A 16,517-nucleotide genomic window follows, 5' to 3' on the forward strand; every position below is an offset into this window, starting at 1 on the left:
TCCTAATTTCAGATTTTCCGCTGTAACTTCGCCATTTTAAGGACGATTCGGATGTCCTTTTCCAAATCAATAGGTGGTTATGAAAGAATGCAGAAACTAAAACAATATCCTTGAAAGTCCTTCAAACAGCTGAGATAAAAGGACTTTTTGCTCTAGAAAAAATGAGCTATATCCCAAGAGTCCTTGGCAGGATCACGCTGAAATTAGTGTCAATCAATTTATATTTAACAGGGTTATAAACCATCCAAAGGACATCCAAATCGTCCTGTTACTTTGCGAGATATTCAGGATTTTGTAATTTCCACCATTTTCTACTCGCTCTGAAGCTGGAATTTTACAAGTGTTGGATTCTTAGATAACACCATCGTTTTTTGATGCCAATCGATAGTTATCGATCCCACGAATCGATTGCAACAAGTCCCATCAATATCCGACAGGATATGACTGAGCTAGGATCATTTATCTACAACTTGCAGATGCATCTAGATGCATTAAATTTTTTGTAGCATACTTTGGGGCTGAGTTTAACTTGAATTGCAACTTTCTAGATTTACATAACCTTCAATTACTAATGTTGTTGTTGTGGGTGTTGATCACTGAATGTGATAGCGAAAGCCGCGAAAAGTGCCAACTAACCAGGTGAAATACCAGGCAAACGTAAATCAGCAGCAAGCAAATATACAGCAATTCAGTTTCATAATTTGTAGCGCCATCTATTGCAATGACGGTGTACATTGATTCCCCTTAAAGTATGCTACAATATATGGAATATTTTGGCAGTGGTCTCAGCGCGCAAAATTCAATTCTAAAGCAACTGACATAAAGGCAAAAGCGTTTAAATTTGAAAGTACATTATTTAATTTTTTTATTCTTGTTAGTTACTTGCTGTATTTCAGCTTGCTGCGGATTTATGTTCGCCTGGTATTTCAAATAATGATTTCACACTTTTCAGATGCGGCGGCTTCAGGTAGTCAGCGACAACAACAACAACTATTACAACAAACACTATTACAACAAAATCAATAATTACAGCAACAATTACTGATGGTGTTGATCACTGAATGTGGCAGCGAAAGCTGTGAAAAGTTCCAACTAACCAGGTGAAATACCAGGCAAACATAAACCAGTAGCAAGCAAATATTCAGCAAATCAGTTTCATAATTTGTAGCGCCATCTATTGCAATATCGATGTACATTGATGCACCTCAAAGTATGCTACAAAAAAGTAATAATTTGCAGTGGCTTCAGCGCGCCAATTTTAAATTTGAAACTTTAGAGCAACTTATAGAAAAGCAAATTTAAAAAATTTATTTTTTTTTAATATCTTATAGTTCTTAGTTATTTGCTGTATTTTTGCCTGCTGTTGATTTAAATTCGGTTGGTATTTCAAATCCCCATCAAACAAATATTGTTGAAGCGAAGTAATCTTGCCAGTAGTTGTTTTTAGGTTGATTTTATTTATTGTTTACTCCTTGTCAATGTCAAAAATAAAAATAAAACAAAATAATATATGTATGTGTGTATATATAGTTAATAATTTCCGTATAGGAGCTATTCAAAGATGCAAGATGGCGATTCTTGGTTATGGTAAAAGCAAGGCAAGGTGTTCGTTCGGGATGTTCCAGGCACTTGGGTGGCATTTATCTTATTGTCGCTCATATTATTCGTTGGGGAAGTTTCAACGGGATTTGCGTATTATGGATTACAATTTAGAGTTTACAGATTACAGATTATAGATTACTTGTGACTAACCGTCTAAATGTGACATAAGTTAGATACAAAATGGCACTTAGCACTAAGACTTAAGATACAACTAGTTAAAGATTATCTCTCTCAAAAAAAAAGAATAGAATAGCATGAAGAATTGTTCTTTTGGTTTACTCCGGCTGCAGATGGAGAATGATGGAGAATTAGAATTGGTTTGTTCTAGTCGCTCTCACTCCGTGCGCTGCATGATCATCTCGATCTTATCCCCGGCAGCTGCAATCAGCGGCACCGTCAGGCAGCAATCAAAGTCCTGCGTCTTCATCTCATTAACCTGTTGAAAGGAAACTTCTCATTAGTCGATTCAAAGTCAGATTTACTCAAAGCGCAACCCACCTGCATGATGCGATCAAAGGGCTTCAGCTGGCCGCACATGTCCGCGGGGCCTCCGCTTCGAATGCGATTGATGAACACGCCACGCTCGTAGAGTCCATCGGACACCGAGAATCCATAGTCATCGTAGACTTTATCCTTGTAAAGTGTGACATGAAAGATGCGCTGCTGCTGTTGATCCTTATTTGCACTCGCATTGTTATTGCTGCTGCCGTTGTTGTTGTTGCTATTGCTGGCCTCCGTGTTGGCGGACGGACTGCGCGGACGTCGCTGCACCTTGGCATAGATCGCCTGAGCCTGTGGCAAGCCAACGCCGCTGGCCGATGTGTTGCTGATGTCATGGCTGCGCAGTATCTTCAGATCGACTAGATCGCCGAGATTGTGCAGCAAGCTGGTGGCATGCGACAGTGGCATGCCCTGCACCGAGTGCTCATCGATGGCCAGCAGCTGATCGCCCACATGTATCTGTCCGTTCTTGTGTCCAATGCCACCTGAAGTAAATGTACAAGATTAGAAAGCAGCTCTTAACGTGTGAAAGTAACTTTACTTACCTTCTACCAAGCCACTGATGGTAATAGGCTTCGTGATGTCCTCGCTGCCGGCCAACGTGATGCCCAGCAGTCCACCCTTTGGCTCCAGCCGCACCGTGAAGATGATCTGATGCAGACTGCTGCCGCTGCTCTTACTGCTCGAGCTGGCCGCCGAGCCATATACTTTGTTCTCCATCGGCGGTGGCAATGCGGTGCAGTCAACGCTGATGGAAAGAATAGATCAATGATAACGTTAGGCTTGTATAAAATATTATAAATTCTTATGTAAGAAACCTGTTCAACTATAAAATAATATTTTATTTTTAGGTGGGGAAAGTCTATTGCTGTGTCCCAACTTGTTCTGAGCCACCGTTATCAACTCAGTTTCTTATATTAATTCAAGAATTTCAGTCGAATTGAGGTTTACTATAGCATCCAGTTGGAGGACACGTTTCTATTCTTGTCCTGAAGTATATACTTATTCTTATGCTAAACTCATTAAATGTTGACAACTCAAAACAACTAAAATGAAACAACTTTCTTATTACAAAACAGAAAGAATACTATCTTATGATTACAAATAAAGCAAATATACATACTTTTGAGTGATCAAAACTGTTGAAATGATGCTTTTTCCCTACTACAAAGTAATTACTAGAAATGAAACGTTTCGATAGACAAAGCGATGACCAAAAAGTTGTAAATACTGGATCACTTAAAAGCGAAAACTTAACGGAGCTACAAGACAACTTTTATCCCTTAAGCAATATTAGCCAACATTTTGAAAAATAAATAAATAAATAGTTCAATTTCAATTAATGTTCGCTTTTACTTTCGATCTCTATGTGAAATTGAAAATTAATAAGTTTTTAAATAGTTTGTCATCTGCTTAAGACCCTAAACAACATTCCCAGCAAATTTTGGTCTCTACACTTTATAGTTGCAGAGATCGGGTTGCTTTTGTAAACGGACTGACAGGCAGACAAAGAGACAGACTTTGCTTTTAAAGCAGTTCACGGAGTAATAAGTAATAATATTGCTTACCTATTTTATACCCTATTCTATTTCTTACACTATCTTCACTCACCTGGCATAGCGATTGAGCTCGTAGCCGCCGTAGTGATGCGCATCGTGCTCGTCCTGCTCGTCATCCTCCTCGGGCAGCTCGGTGGTCAGGCTCTGTGTGTTCGGTGGCGCCGCAAAGCTGCGACTGTTGCTGCTGCTGGCGCAGCTGTTGCCGCCTCCTGGCCAGATGGCCGTGGGAGCAGCGCTGGGATGTCGCAGCTGCACCGACTGCAGGCTGCCGGTGTCATCGAGGCTGGCGGCACGAAAGTAATCCGGCTGCGGCGTATTCGATTTGAGCGAGATGCAATCGTTGTACTTGGCCACATAGGCGCTGCTGTAGAGCTCGCTGTCCCCAGCAACGGGCACAACTGTGGTGCAATTGCTGTAGATGGGACTGGGACTGGGCAGAAAGTCTGGAAGCACCACACGCTTGATGGTCAGCGTGGTAAAGTCAGCGCTGGCCGTGGGCGGTGTGGGCAACTCCTTGAGCAGCGCATCCACATTGAAATGCTGCACAGGATGCTGATCGACAGCCAGCAAAATGTCGCCAGGTCGCAGCGAGCCACAACGATGCGCCGGACTGCCGATCTTCACATCCGAAATGACCAGACCCGCATGATTTGATCCGCTCACACTCAGCCCAAGGCCACATTTCCCGGTGCGCAGCAGCTTCACATTGAACACACCGCTGGAAGGGACCACGGCATCGGGCATATCGAATTCCACCTCGAGTTCCAACCAATTGGCAGCAGCTGTGGCGCCATTGTTGCTGCTGCGGTGTCCCTCGAGCAGCTGCCGCATGGCCACCGCCTCCAGGCTGTACATCTTGTTGATGGCCACAATGCGATCGCCCGGCTGGATGCAGCCACTGCGATCCGCCACCGAATCGGGCAGGATCTGGGCAATGCTGACGGCGCGACCGCAGCTGCTCGTGTTGCCCAACACAATGCCGGCACCTTGGCTGCAATCGAGAAGCACGGGGAAGCTCTCGGCACGACACAAGCCCAAGCTGCTTGAGTGCCCATTGCTGGCAACTCCTCCGCCTCCTCCGTTGGGTACGGCTCCCCCCTCCAGGGGCAGCGAGCTCTTGCGCACGAAACGCTGTCGCTGGCGGCCCGTCGACTTGCGTGACTCCAGCGTGCTGAAGCTATACTTGGGGCTGCCCAGTGCCGTGTGACCTGCAGCAACAACAAGAAGAACCACGAAAGCATTAAAAGATGCCCATTAAATGCAGACATAGAGAGGGACTATTTTTGGACGCCCCTCTGCGACCAGCTGTCGCTTAGATCCCCACACACACTATATTTATTGTGCCTCTTCCTGCCCAAACTTGGCCAAAGCTTTTAACACTCGATCTTCGATCTCTGCCGCTTTGTCTTCCAACTCCAACTCCAGCTACAGCTACAGCTGATGGCCATGTGTGAGAAATGGTTCACATGACGGCAGAGCGGCCACTTTGACTGCAGCTAATCCAGCAGCTTAGCTTCCTTAGAATATATGTTCTCTGTGTGGAGGAGGGCTCTTTTGCCTACTCCGTCTCTGTTTATTCTCCTGTCGATCGAGCACTACAATTTACAGCCCAAGTTCTAGTCGCCCTCTGTCTTCGTTGCCCTCCCTCGAGATCAACGCTAACGCAAAAGCAAAGTGAAGCAAAGCAAACGAATTATTCGTCCATTTCCACAGCACTCAAACACAAATTGATTGGCATTCTTGGCTCATGCTGCAGCGAGGGTTGCTCAACACATTTATATAAAACTGTTACTAAAGGAAAAACAGGAATTTAGCTATAGAAAGTTTAGTGATTTGTGCACTAGACCAATTCAATAAATATTCCTTTAATCTGATAAAGAGTTGCAAAAAAAACTATGGAAAATATATGAAACTTCTTGTATAGTGTGCAATATTCCATATTTTACATACTTCAGTGTTTGTAATAATATGAAATGTGACAAAATTGTAAATTACTATAGAAGTAATTTACAAAGTAGACGCTAAATTTTGATGAAAACTTAATATTGTTAAAAGAAAAGATACGTTTTTCGCATTTTTAGAATATGTCAGCTTGAATAAAATTAAAAATTGTATACAATCTTCTAACATTGACGAATAAATGACAAATAATTAAAAATATTACTCCTATTCAATTTTTTTATGAAGTAGTGAATCTCAATTAATAATAAAAAGTTGGTGTCAAAAAGAATTATTCTTGCTACTAAGTTAATTATTTTTAAAAACTAATACATTTTAATTTTACATTTTCTTGCTACTAATAATAATACTTTTGCAATTTCTATTTAATACTTAACAAAAAATGTTTAGACATCTAAATTAGACAAACAAGAATAAAAGCAGCATTCAAACATTCATTCATAGTAGTTTGTCAAGAAGGGGAAACTATTGAGGCAACCGTCGCTAATTGGGAGCGTATTGTTTTAGCTGTGGACTCGATTCATTAAGCAGACGCCCACGTCGACCGACCGATCGAAAGACAGACAGAGAGACATAACGACAGACACAATCGACAGAGAGAGAGAGAGAGACAGAGAGACAACACCATCGTCGACCTTCATGGCGCCATTTTTGGAGCATCGCCTTGGAAGCCTTTTGGCGTTTGAGAAGCAGCCGCGATTCATTCGCCGCGATAGCCAAACTGACTGCAGAGACATTACTCTTTAGCCGCCGACGCCGAAGCCGTTGATAGCTAGTTAGTTAGTGGCACAGTTGTGTGGCACGCAAGCAGAGGTGAGGCACAGTTGTGTAGCAAGCAGCAGAAGCAGAGAGTAGCAAAGTTAACTTACCGCGTCGGGCGAGCGCATGAGCTGGCATTATCTGCATCTGTGTGTAGCCCCGTCCTGTGCTCGTGTCCAATATGGTCATCACCTCATCGGGACTGTAGGCCGTGTGCTCGATCATTGTGTCATCGATGGAGAGCACCTGATCGCCAACTGATAAGGCGCCGCAGCTGCCAAACAGAATACAAAACACGAGCATGTTAGTTTTTGCTTTTTTTGTCTTTTTTTCACCTATTTTATGTGCCACGATCATGTGATGATAATACTTAATAATGCTATTGACCAGTTTATACAATACGTTTAAGTTTTGTATTGCAATTGAAGACAGTTTTTTAACTCAACTAAATGTTGCCTGATTTGCAGCTTTTACTTTACTATTACCATTTCAATGTTTCCAATTAATCAACTAACAAAATGATTTATGTTTTCATAACAAAAAGTCAGCACTGAAATAATTATTCATCTTTTATGTATGCGTTTAAGTTTTATAATGTAATTCAAGACGGTTTCTTGTTATTTTATACAGAGAAGAAAAAAAATGCTAAAATTGAGAAGAAAATCTTGAGTCGAGATTATACATTGGCTAACTTGTACCAAGAAAGTTGGTTTTTAAATCAAGATCAAAATTCTGCAAAAAACAAGATTGCTCAACCTTGAAATTCAAGATTTTAATCTGGTTTCAAGAATGGAAACAGCTCAAAATAAAGCCAAGAAGATAAAGTCTTAAATCAAGATCAAACGTTCTAAAATCCAGATACTTTCCAAGATTAAAAAACTTAAATGGATTCATCTAGCGGACAATCTAATAAGAAACATCATATTTAGTTCTAAATGTTGATTGTGGAATTACTTTTGCTCCCCACTGTATATAAATACACCTTTTTATGTATAATTTTGGTAAATCATTTTCAAATTTTCTGTGTAACTATAAAACTCTAAAAGCTGCTCAATTCAAATATAACAATAAATAATATAAATCGAGATTGTTTTTAACAGCTAAATAAGTGCTGTATACTTTTAAATTTTATATTACTTCGAAAAAGGATTTAATGCTATGCAAATTGTTTGAAAGTTTCAATGAGTAATATTGCTTATTAGTATAGACTGTGTTTACTTTGAAGTGAATGAGAAATATTGATTATTATTATAAAATGAAATATTTGTAAATGAATTCACGAATTGTGAGCCATACAAATCTCTTTATAACAATAATTGATTATCATTGAAATCGTTCATCGTGACTATCGAAATTGATTGACCCCAGTAAATGAATGTGCTGTTGACCCCGCTATTTTCTACCCATACATGTATAGGATATAACTCACCGATCGGCAATACTGGCGGGTAGTATGCTGGCTATGTAGATGCCCGATTGGGTGACCTCGTCAATCTTGTCGGTGCTGGAGGTGGTGCCAGCGGTGCTGCTGGCCGTCGAGCTGCTGTAGTTGCAGAGCACCAATCCCAATTTGTCGTTCATGGGTCGCTCGATTTCGATGAGCAGCGGCCCCATGGAGAACTCAACGCTCTGGACGACGGAGACATCGTATTCGATGGTGAGATTGGTGTAGCCGGAAACGTGGCCGCATTTAATGATCTGCTGTGCCTCGGCCAGTGTTTTGCCAATGAGCGAGATCTAAGAACCGGAGAGAGAGAGAAAGAATTATGTCGTAGTTGTTGTCGCAGGCGGAAGGAAATGGAGCAGCGGAAGCGGCTGTCAGCAGGTGGAGCTCATCAATGAAGACGCCAAAGATACAAAGATACACACTTACATTATCGACGCGCAGCAGACGATCGCCAGGCTTGATGCGACCCGTCTTATAGACAGGGCCGTGCAGTCGAACGTGTGTGACGATCAGCGGATAATCGGCACCGCCCCGCAGCGTTAGACCCAGGCAACCGCTCTCCCGCTCCACGGTGATCTGTGCCAGTTTCGAGGTAACATACAGACTATTTTGGGAAACTGCTGCAACAGCAACAACAACGTAGAGAATGCATTAGAAAGTACAGGAGATAGAACTGCAGATAAATCATTTGAAACTTACTGCATTCGGGCAGCGAGTATTCAATCTCCACAATCGCCGGCGAGTTGTCAGCTCCGACTCCAGCGCAAAGCATGTTCATGATCTTCTGATTGCTCAGCCCAATTGTCGAGATGCCATCGATCTGATGCAATCGATCGCCTGGCGCCAGAAAATCAGCCGCATGGCCCACTGGATTAAGTGCCCCGATAACAGGTGGATACGATAGATCATTGCGCTCTGTTTGGAGAGAAAGAGAGAAAGATTACAACATTACAAAAGTGTGCAAAGTCAATGTCAGATCAATCGTAGTCAATCAACTGGCGCACACAACAGCACACAACAAACAAATGCGAGATGAGTTCCATCAATCTTGCGCAAGTTCAATTTATCAATGCGCCAAGCTCGACAGGTTCTTAACAGCAATGCTGTCGACGATGCTTTAGTACTACTTATGTATACAAAAACAGTTTTGTCTTAATCAATGATTCAGCTATTATATAACTTAGTATTTTACACAATCATTTAAACGCCTTTCAAAGTTGTTCAAAGTTGTTTCCTTGAACCTCTGAGTTTAAGCAATTTTCAAGTTATTTTATTTACTCTATGTGAAAGCCAACTCTCGATATATAGTAATATAAAATAGATACATAATTAGATAATAGGCAGCTATAGCTGTTGTTTCATTGTTGTGACTTTCATTCTAACTACAAGCTATAGAAAACAGTTCTGCCTAAATCACTGCTTCAGCTATTATATAACTTAGTATTTTACGCAGCCCTTAAAACACTCTTCAAAGTTGTTTTCTAGAACCTTGGAGTCTTAGCAATTTTCAAGTTATTTTCTTACTCTAAATAAAAGTATTTTCTTTATATTATCTAAAATATTTATTTTCGTACTCTAAATGAAAGTAATTTCTCTATATTAGCTAGCATATTTACATAATTAATCAACTATGATATTTACTTTCACCTGTAGCTTAAATTTAAATTCGAAGCATACGGAATATCAAACAAATTCAGTTGAGTGTGCTCGATTGTGAAATACTCGTTATGCATTTCTAATTAAAGCAAAACAGTGCGGTAATTATTATAAAATATGCCAAATTAAAATTCCGCAAAAAAAACTAAAATGGAACCAAGTGATATATTTGGTGTATTAATATAGTAAAATAGGTATATTATGAATATTTCAAAATATAATAGATTATCAGCCAGAGCAACTAAGACAAAAAGTTATAATACCCTTCAAACCTATCGGTACTTGGTATAAGAATTGGATAGTACATGTTATTGTATGTTATAAATTGTAAATTACAACACATAATATAAATATACCATATATCAATATACTACATATATATCAAATTACAATATATCAATATACTATATACATATTCATACTGTATATAACAAGCCTATAAATTGTTTCATGCAGTAAGTTAATCTTCGTTTTTAATCTATTAACTTAGAGTTTAAAGATTATTTTAAGGAGCTGGCTCATATTTACTGTTATTCATGCATTCTAAAAGACTAAACCAAGGAATCAAGGAATTGTGATCAGTTGAAAGCTTCTACTCAAACTTCCTCTTTAAACTACACTTAGTTGCAATATAAATGTAAAAATCCATTTATCACATTCCATTCTCAACAAACATTGTTAGTTGCACTTACAAATTCCTTGCAATTATTTAGTGGATTTCCCCAGACAGCAGACGCTATATAGCAAATGCACCCACATAAAATATTTAGTTGACTAACAACTATTTCGAGAACTTTGCACATTATCTGCCTATTGTGCAACATAAAATGCGGCAGAACATTAAACGACGTTTCTCGATGGAGTTAAGCACCCGTTGAAAGTGTTTTCCATGGGAAATGGGAACTATTCGAATTTTGTCTGTGATCTGTGTGATCGCAAGTATTCTTCGACAATGGCTTTTGGCCAGCGAGTTGTTGCCCTGTTGCCTTGGTCTGCATTTCCATATCTGTCAGCGGCTCATCAAGCGACACAATCGCAGACGCGTCGTCTTTTGGCCAAAACCAAAAACCAAAAGCCAAAAGCCGAAAGCCACAACAATAACAATGACAACTCGTAAATAAGTATATGCTTAAAAAGCGACTCTCGACTGTCGGACTGTCGAGTGTCGAGTCGTGGACTGTTGTTGCCTAGTATTATGACAGACTACAAGCTACAAACAACGCGAGTGGATGGCGCATCCATTGGGCAATTTGCCAGCCCAAAATCACGCCCCATCCCCTCCTCCTCCTCCCACTCCCTTGACGCGGCGAAGACGTCATTGTCGCAGACGCTTACGTCAGAGACGGCAACTGGACAACAACTGCGACTGCGACTGCGATTGGATTGGATTCCTGCGCTTCGACTTTAGTTCGACTCTGAGCTAGCTCCAGGCTTATCCTCTGCCTCGCTCTCTCACTCCCCCACACGCTGTTGCTATCTCTGTCTGCTGCACCGTGTCCAATGTGTTTGTGTGCTCGTTCTTGTTGCTCTCGCAATATGTCGAGATTAGTCAGGGAAACGAAATATAAAAATTGTTTCGAATGCAGACGAAATATGTATTATAATGTCTGGCAGTCGACAGACTCGCGACCCCAACCCAAAGGCAGAGGGGCAGAGAGAGGAGGTGTCTGCCTGCTTTGAAATGATGATTTATTTTGGCAGCGGCGACGACAGCATTTGCCAGCCAACCAGCCAAGCAGCCAGCCAGCTAGCGAGAGTCATCGTCATGTTATCGACATGGACGCGTTCCGCATTCAAATCGCTTTCGGCCCACTTTGGCTGGAGAGATCAAGAGCGAAAGACCTTTCCAGACCTCGCCAGACCACAATGTGAAGTCGCAACCCCCAAAAACCAAAACAAGAAAAAAAAAAAAACCAAAGCAAAGAAATCTAAACTAGAAGCCGCAAATTGAAAACGGGGCCCAGCCCCATTTGCATGAAGTATATAAATTACTTATGACACAATCACAATTCTTAAAAAACCAGCCAAAAAATGAAGAAGCAAATTATATCTCGCCTCCTCATGTTACTTATTACAGATTATGAGTTTCTTTGTGAAAGTAATTGCTACGGTTTCTGACAAAATATTCATGAGTTGCTTGACTTCTTTGATGACTCTTTTTATAGCAAGTATTAATTAATGCACATTAATTAAAGGAACGAATGTCCAATGAGCCTTGAAATGATTGTTAATTATGGCAACTAGACTGTTAATGATAATTTGGAAGCGAAATAAGTTAAATAATAAGTAAACTTATTGCAATTAAAACATAAAGAACGAAGAACTATCAATTTTTAGAAATCAATAATATGAAATATGATATTTTAACGTTTCAGGTATAAAGAAGTAAGAAAACTACAGTCGAATGTGAGGTACACGCTATCTATTGTGAATAAAACCAAAACAGTGCGGTATTTAATTTAAAATATACAAAATTAATAAACCGCAAAAATACTAAAAATATACCGAATTATATATTTATTATATTTATATATACTACATTCAAATATACATTAAAAATGCAAAAACTATACTAAAAGCTGTAGTTGGTATATTATACATATGGAGTACTGCATTTAAATATACCGCAAAAATACTAAAACTATATCAAAAGCTAAATTTGTTATATTGCTTTAGTACTACATTCCAAATATACCGCAAAAATACTAAAAATGTACCAAATGCTACTTTTGGTATATTGATATGGTACCACATTGAAAATATACCATGGAATGCACAATATACCAGATTGTCAGCCAAAGCTACTACGATCCGTAATATGATAATTTATATTTCAGCTATATATTTAACTAAAATATACAACTCAACTAACTATAACTAAGATAATCGACTTCAATTAATTTTCACCACTTTAAAATATCATATTACACATTATAAATTTCTAATAATTGTTCAACAATCAGCATAAATGATGTCAAATTATAATTTTATTGCTGGCAAAACTCTTTCGAAAAAATTCCCTCAGCTGTCTCACCCTTAAATTGGTAACAAATTGCAGATTGATTAAACATAATTATGCTCAACTCAAAACATATTTGATAATCTCTCAATCTCCCAATGATTAGGCCAACTGACAGCTGTCAGAGATCAGTTAAAGATTCAACTATCTAAAAAGAGATGCGGGTTGCTGTTTTCCATCTAGCAAAAAGCATTTCCCAACTGTCAATGGGAGAACATTTTCCAGCCAACACATCAACGGGGTGCCTTCATAATCATGTTACAAGAATAACTATATATACTTATTCATCTTTTTGTTTTGTTGTTGTTGTTGTTGTTGTTATTGTTGGGAATGGGATTTTTCGACTTCTTCTGTGGGCCATTAGGCTGCCACTTGAAACGTTGCCCAATTTCCAGCAATTTCTCAATTCATGTTTCCATACTTTTGTGGATGGATTATTGCTTACCTGCGAAATTGATGGCCAAATGGAGGGCATTGCGTGGCAGCGTGATCGTTGCATAGGTTGTGCCCCTTTCCGGTGCCAGGCCGGAGTCTTCGGATTGTGCGGGGCTCATTGCGCGGTCAACTGCGAAAAATGAGAAATGAACAGAGTGGGAAACGTGAGTCGGTGTGTGAGGGGATGAATGAATGTAATCAAGGCATAAAACGTGAACATCAAAGGTGATTTTTGCCTTTGCAGACAAAGGCGGTCATTGACCACACCTGCTCCCCCACCCCCACCTCCTTCTCCACCTCCTCCTCGAGTGCTGTCAACATTTCGCCAACAGCTGTCAAAGGAAAGAAAGAAATGAAGATGCGAACGTATGATGATGTTGTGGACCAACCGACCATTGCAATTCTTAATTTATTCATCAACACCGTTGAATTTATCCCCCACCCTTCAACATAAAAATCGTGCCAAAAGATCAAAGAAATGCGCAATTCCGGCAGGAGTACAACTCCCTTCCCTTCCCTTCCCTTACGCCTCTTTGGACACGCCCACCTGGGCGTTTAATTGGAGCAACAAAGAGTTCAACTCGACTGATTTTTTGCTATTCTTGGGATTTCTTCGAGTTCTTCTTTTAGTCGTGATCAATGCTCGACCTTCAATCAGGCGAATGCTTCAATTAAAATTCCTTCGAAAAGCGAAATAAATAAATAATTCAATTTGTCTTTATGACTTTCTTTTGTGTGGGCATTTTTTATTTTGCGACTCGGAAAGCATTCTTTCAGTCCATACTTTGGCAGAAACAAAGAAAATGCGAAATTATAGCGAACTGCAGCCGAATTAAATTAAATATATAGGGGCCAGCAGTTAGATCACTTAAGAAAAATGTTATGAAGCATATTGACAAAGGAATGCCGGAATTTCATTGTACCCTATACGAAATTTAACAATACATACATTTTTGTGGTATAATAATAATAATAATATAATATAATAATACTCTAATTGTATTGCGATTCTTGTTTTGTTTCTACTTCTTCCATTTATTTAGAAATATGATAGGGAAATACTCAATACTAAAAAATTCTCAATATTCATACTTCTATATTATAAACAAACTATTGCAAAAAAGTAAAACAGGCTTTTTCATTTGTTTATTTATTGCATGTTTCATTCCTAAGTGTTTTATGTGCTTCTGTAGTGTTTGTTAAAGTTAATAACATTATTGTGAAATATTATTATATTTGTGGTAAACAAATGCTGCAAACATATTTGCTTTCCCATTGTTTCAATGCGAATTATGAATGAATAAATTAACAAATATAAAATCTTTATTTTTAATTGTGTTTCATAGTTGAAAAACTAAAATGCCCTGCATATATCGAACTAATCATTCATGCTATATAGAGACAACAACAGGCACAGCGATAACTTTAGTCATAGCTTTAGCTTTAGTTGTAGCCACTTCCTGTGTCTGTGGCTGATGATAAAAATATCTAAAATTATAACATAAATCGCATCAGTGGGATCAGTAATTATCACAGTCGGTCCATTCATCTAAATGTGTGTGGTGCAGTGTGGCAACCCTAGAGCAGCGATCGCCCGCTGTGGCGATGTGGCAACACTGCTCTGCTGGCAACATTTGCGACAGCCACAAGAAGAAGGAAACGGGCCACGCGGCGTATGCGCGATGTGCTACAATTGCGGCATTGCCCGCTGTCCGCTATCCGCTGCTGCCCTCGAAGACGCATTGAGAGCAAAACACAGAGAAGCACACCTCAATACACACACACACACACACACTAGCAGAGACAGAGACAGCGAAACTTTGACGTAAAACGACGCGGCGGCCGCTGCGGACACGACTTTTATTTTCGAACGCTTCAATGGCGCATAAAGTTTTTCTTAATGCCTGCCCGAGTATGAAAAACAAAAACAATAATTAGGCAAAACCGCCAGCAGCAACAACACTAACTACAACAAAAGCACAGCCACAACAAAAACACACACACAACAAAAAACAGAAAGAACAGAAAGAACGAACGAATGAAAAGCAAAAGGCAAAAGGCAAAAGCAAAGCCAAGGCAAGGCAAGGGCGGAGAAGTTTAAAAAACGTAACGTCGAAATTTTTACGTTTCGCTTCATTTGCGTAGCACAACAACAACAACAGCAACAACAACAACTACGCACACATCTTGCAGATACATTTGCCTAGATACAACTGCCTCTGTGTGTGTGTATCTCGCAGATACATTCGCTTTGGACATTTGCGCCACATTTCGCGGCGTGCTCCGATTTTCTATATGTACTTATATCTAATTTATTTTCATTGAATCCACTTTTAAGCATCAGTTTCTCAGCGCAGGCCAAACAAGCGGGGAAAACCGTTTTTTACTACCACTTTTGGCCAGCAATAATCGCAATAGTATTACGCTATATCCACCATATAGAAACTACTAAGCAATATACATACATACTCATATGTATGCGTAGAGAACTGTGCTGTTTCTGACATTTTGCCACTTGACGAGCACATTCGCTTTGAAGTCTTTTTTACATTTTACATTTAACAATTTTATACCCGGCACAAAAATTGGTTGCAAGGCTGCCTAATCTCTCCAGCACATAACTCTGGCAAACTGTCTACCTATAACTCAGTTTATTATGAAATTTGGTTGAGAAGTGTACAATAATTTAAATGACTTATATCTTTATATGAGAGTTTAGACAAAGAAATTTGGTTTATAATAATGTAAACAACATTTACTTTTCTTTCTCTCTGTGAATATACGAGTTGGGATTATGAAATTTGAATATAACATTGACTATTGACTTGCTATCCATATATAACTTAGTGTTTATAAGAGATAGGATTATGAAATTTGGATATAATATTGACTATTGGTTTACTATCCATCTATAACTCAGTGACTACAAGAGACAGGATTACGAAATTGTACAACCTTAATACAATTTCAATAACTTTTATTTCTCTGCCTCCTTGTATTTATCTCTCTTAATATAAGAATATGAAATTATGAAATTTGGTTGAGAAGTATATAACACCAAAAATATATAGCTAACTTTTATTTTTCTTACTTTTTTATGATATTTGAACAATTCTAAAATTTTGTTCCATCTCATCTGCATAACTCAGTAATTATTAAGCTTGGATTATAAAATTTGACTTGCACAGTACCAAAATAATGTAAATAACATTTATTATTGTTTACTTTGCTTCCTATCTGCCTATATCTCAGTCAATATATAAGAGTTGGGATCATGAAATTTACTCATACCATTTATAGGACTATTGTTTTTGTATTCATCTATAGATTAGTGACTATAAGAGATAGAATTATGAAATTTGCTGTATTAATATACAACTACAAAACAAATGCAACTAACTTTTATTTATCTTCCTGGGTTTCTATATCTCAGTAACTATAAAAGTTTGTTCTATGAAATTTGGATTTCAATTGTTTAAGACAACCGCAACTTGAATAACATTTCTTTTATTCATAATTGTATTATATCTACCGGGTATCTTACAGTTGCATAGACTCGTCTGCTGTTTTTCGACTTGTT

At 39.0% G+C, this 16,517-nt stretch overlaps 1 protein-coding gene across 3 annotated transcripts in view; it reads right to left on the bottom strand.

Moving 5' to 3' along the window:
• Nucleotides 1–1,443: 1,443 nt before the first annotated feature.
• The window catches only part of LOC117577591 (glutamate receptor-interacting protein 1), a 31,412-nt gene continuing 16,338 nt past the window's right edge, over nt 1,444–16,517 (bottom strand). The window contains exons 2-10 of one of the 3 annotated variants that reach the window (XM_034262438.2): nt 12,948–13,067; nt 8,527–8,742; nt 8,254–8,444; nt 7,810–8,117; nt 6,491–6,654; nt 3,715–4,870; nt 2,649–2,851; nt 2,101–2,588; nt 1,444–2,038 (exon numbers count right to left, since the gene is read on the bottom strand). In XM_034262438.2, coding sequence (XP_034118329.2) covers nt 1,937–2,038; nt 2,101–2,588; nt 2,649–2,851; nt 3,715–4,870; nt 6,491–6,654; nt 7,810–8,117; nt 8,254–8,444; nt 8,527–8,742; nt 12,948–13,067 — 2,948 coding nt within the window. In that variant the 3' untranslated portion in view covers nt 1,444–1,936. Of the gene's footprint in view, nt 2,039–2,100; nt 2,589–2,648; nt 2,852–3,714; nt 4,871–6,490; nt 6,655–7,809; nt 8,118–8,253; nt 8,448–8,526; nt 8,743–12,947; nt 13,068–16,517 lie in introns of all 3 variants that reach the window. The other 2 variants (XM_034262437.2, XM_052002720.1) reach the window with 2 other exon arrangements.

Source organism: Drosophila albomicans, chromosome X, assembly GCF_009650485.2.
Source record: "Drosophila albomicans strain 15112-1751.03 chromosome X, ASM965048v2, whole genome shotgun sequence".
Lineage (NCBI taxonomy): Eukaryota > Metazoa > Arthropoda > Insecta > Diptera > Drosophilidae > Drosophila > Drosophila albomicans.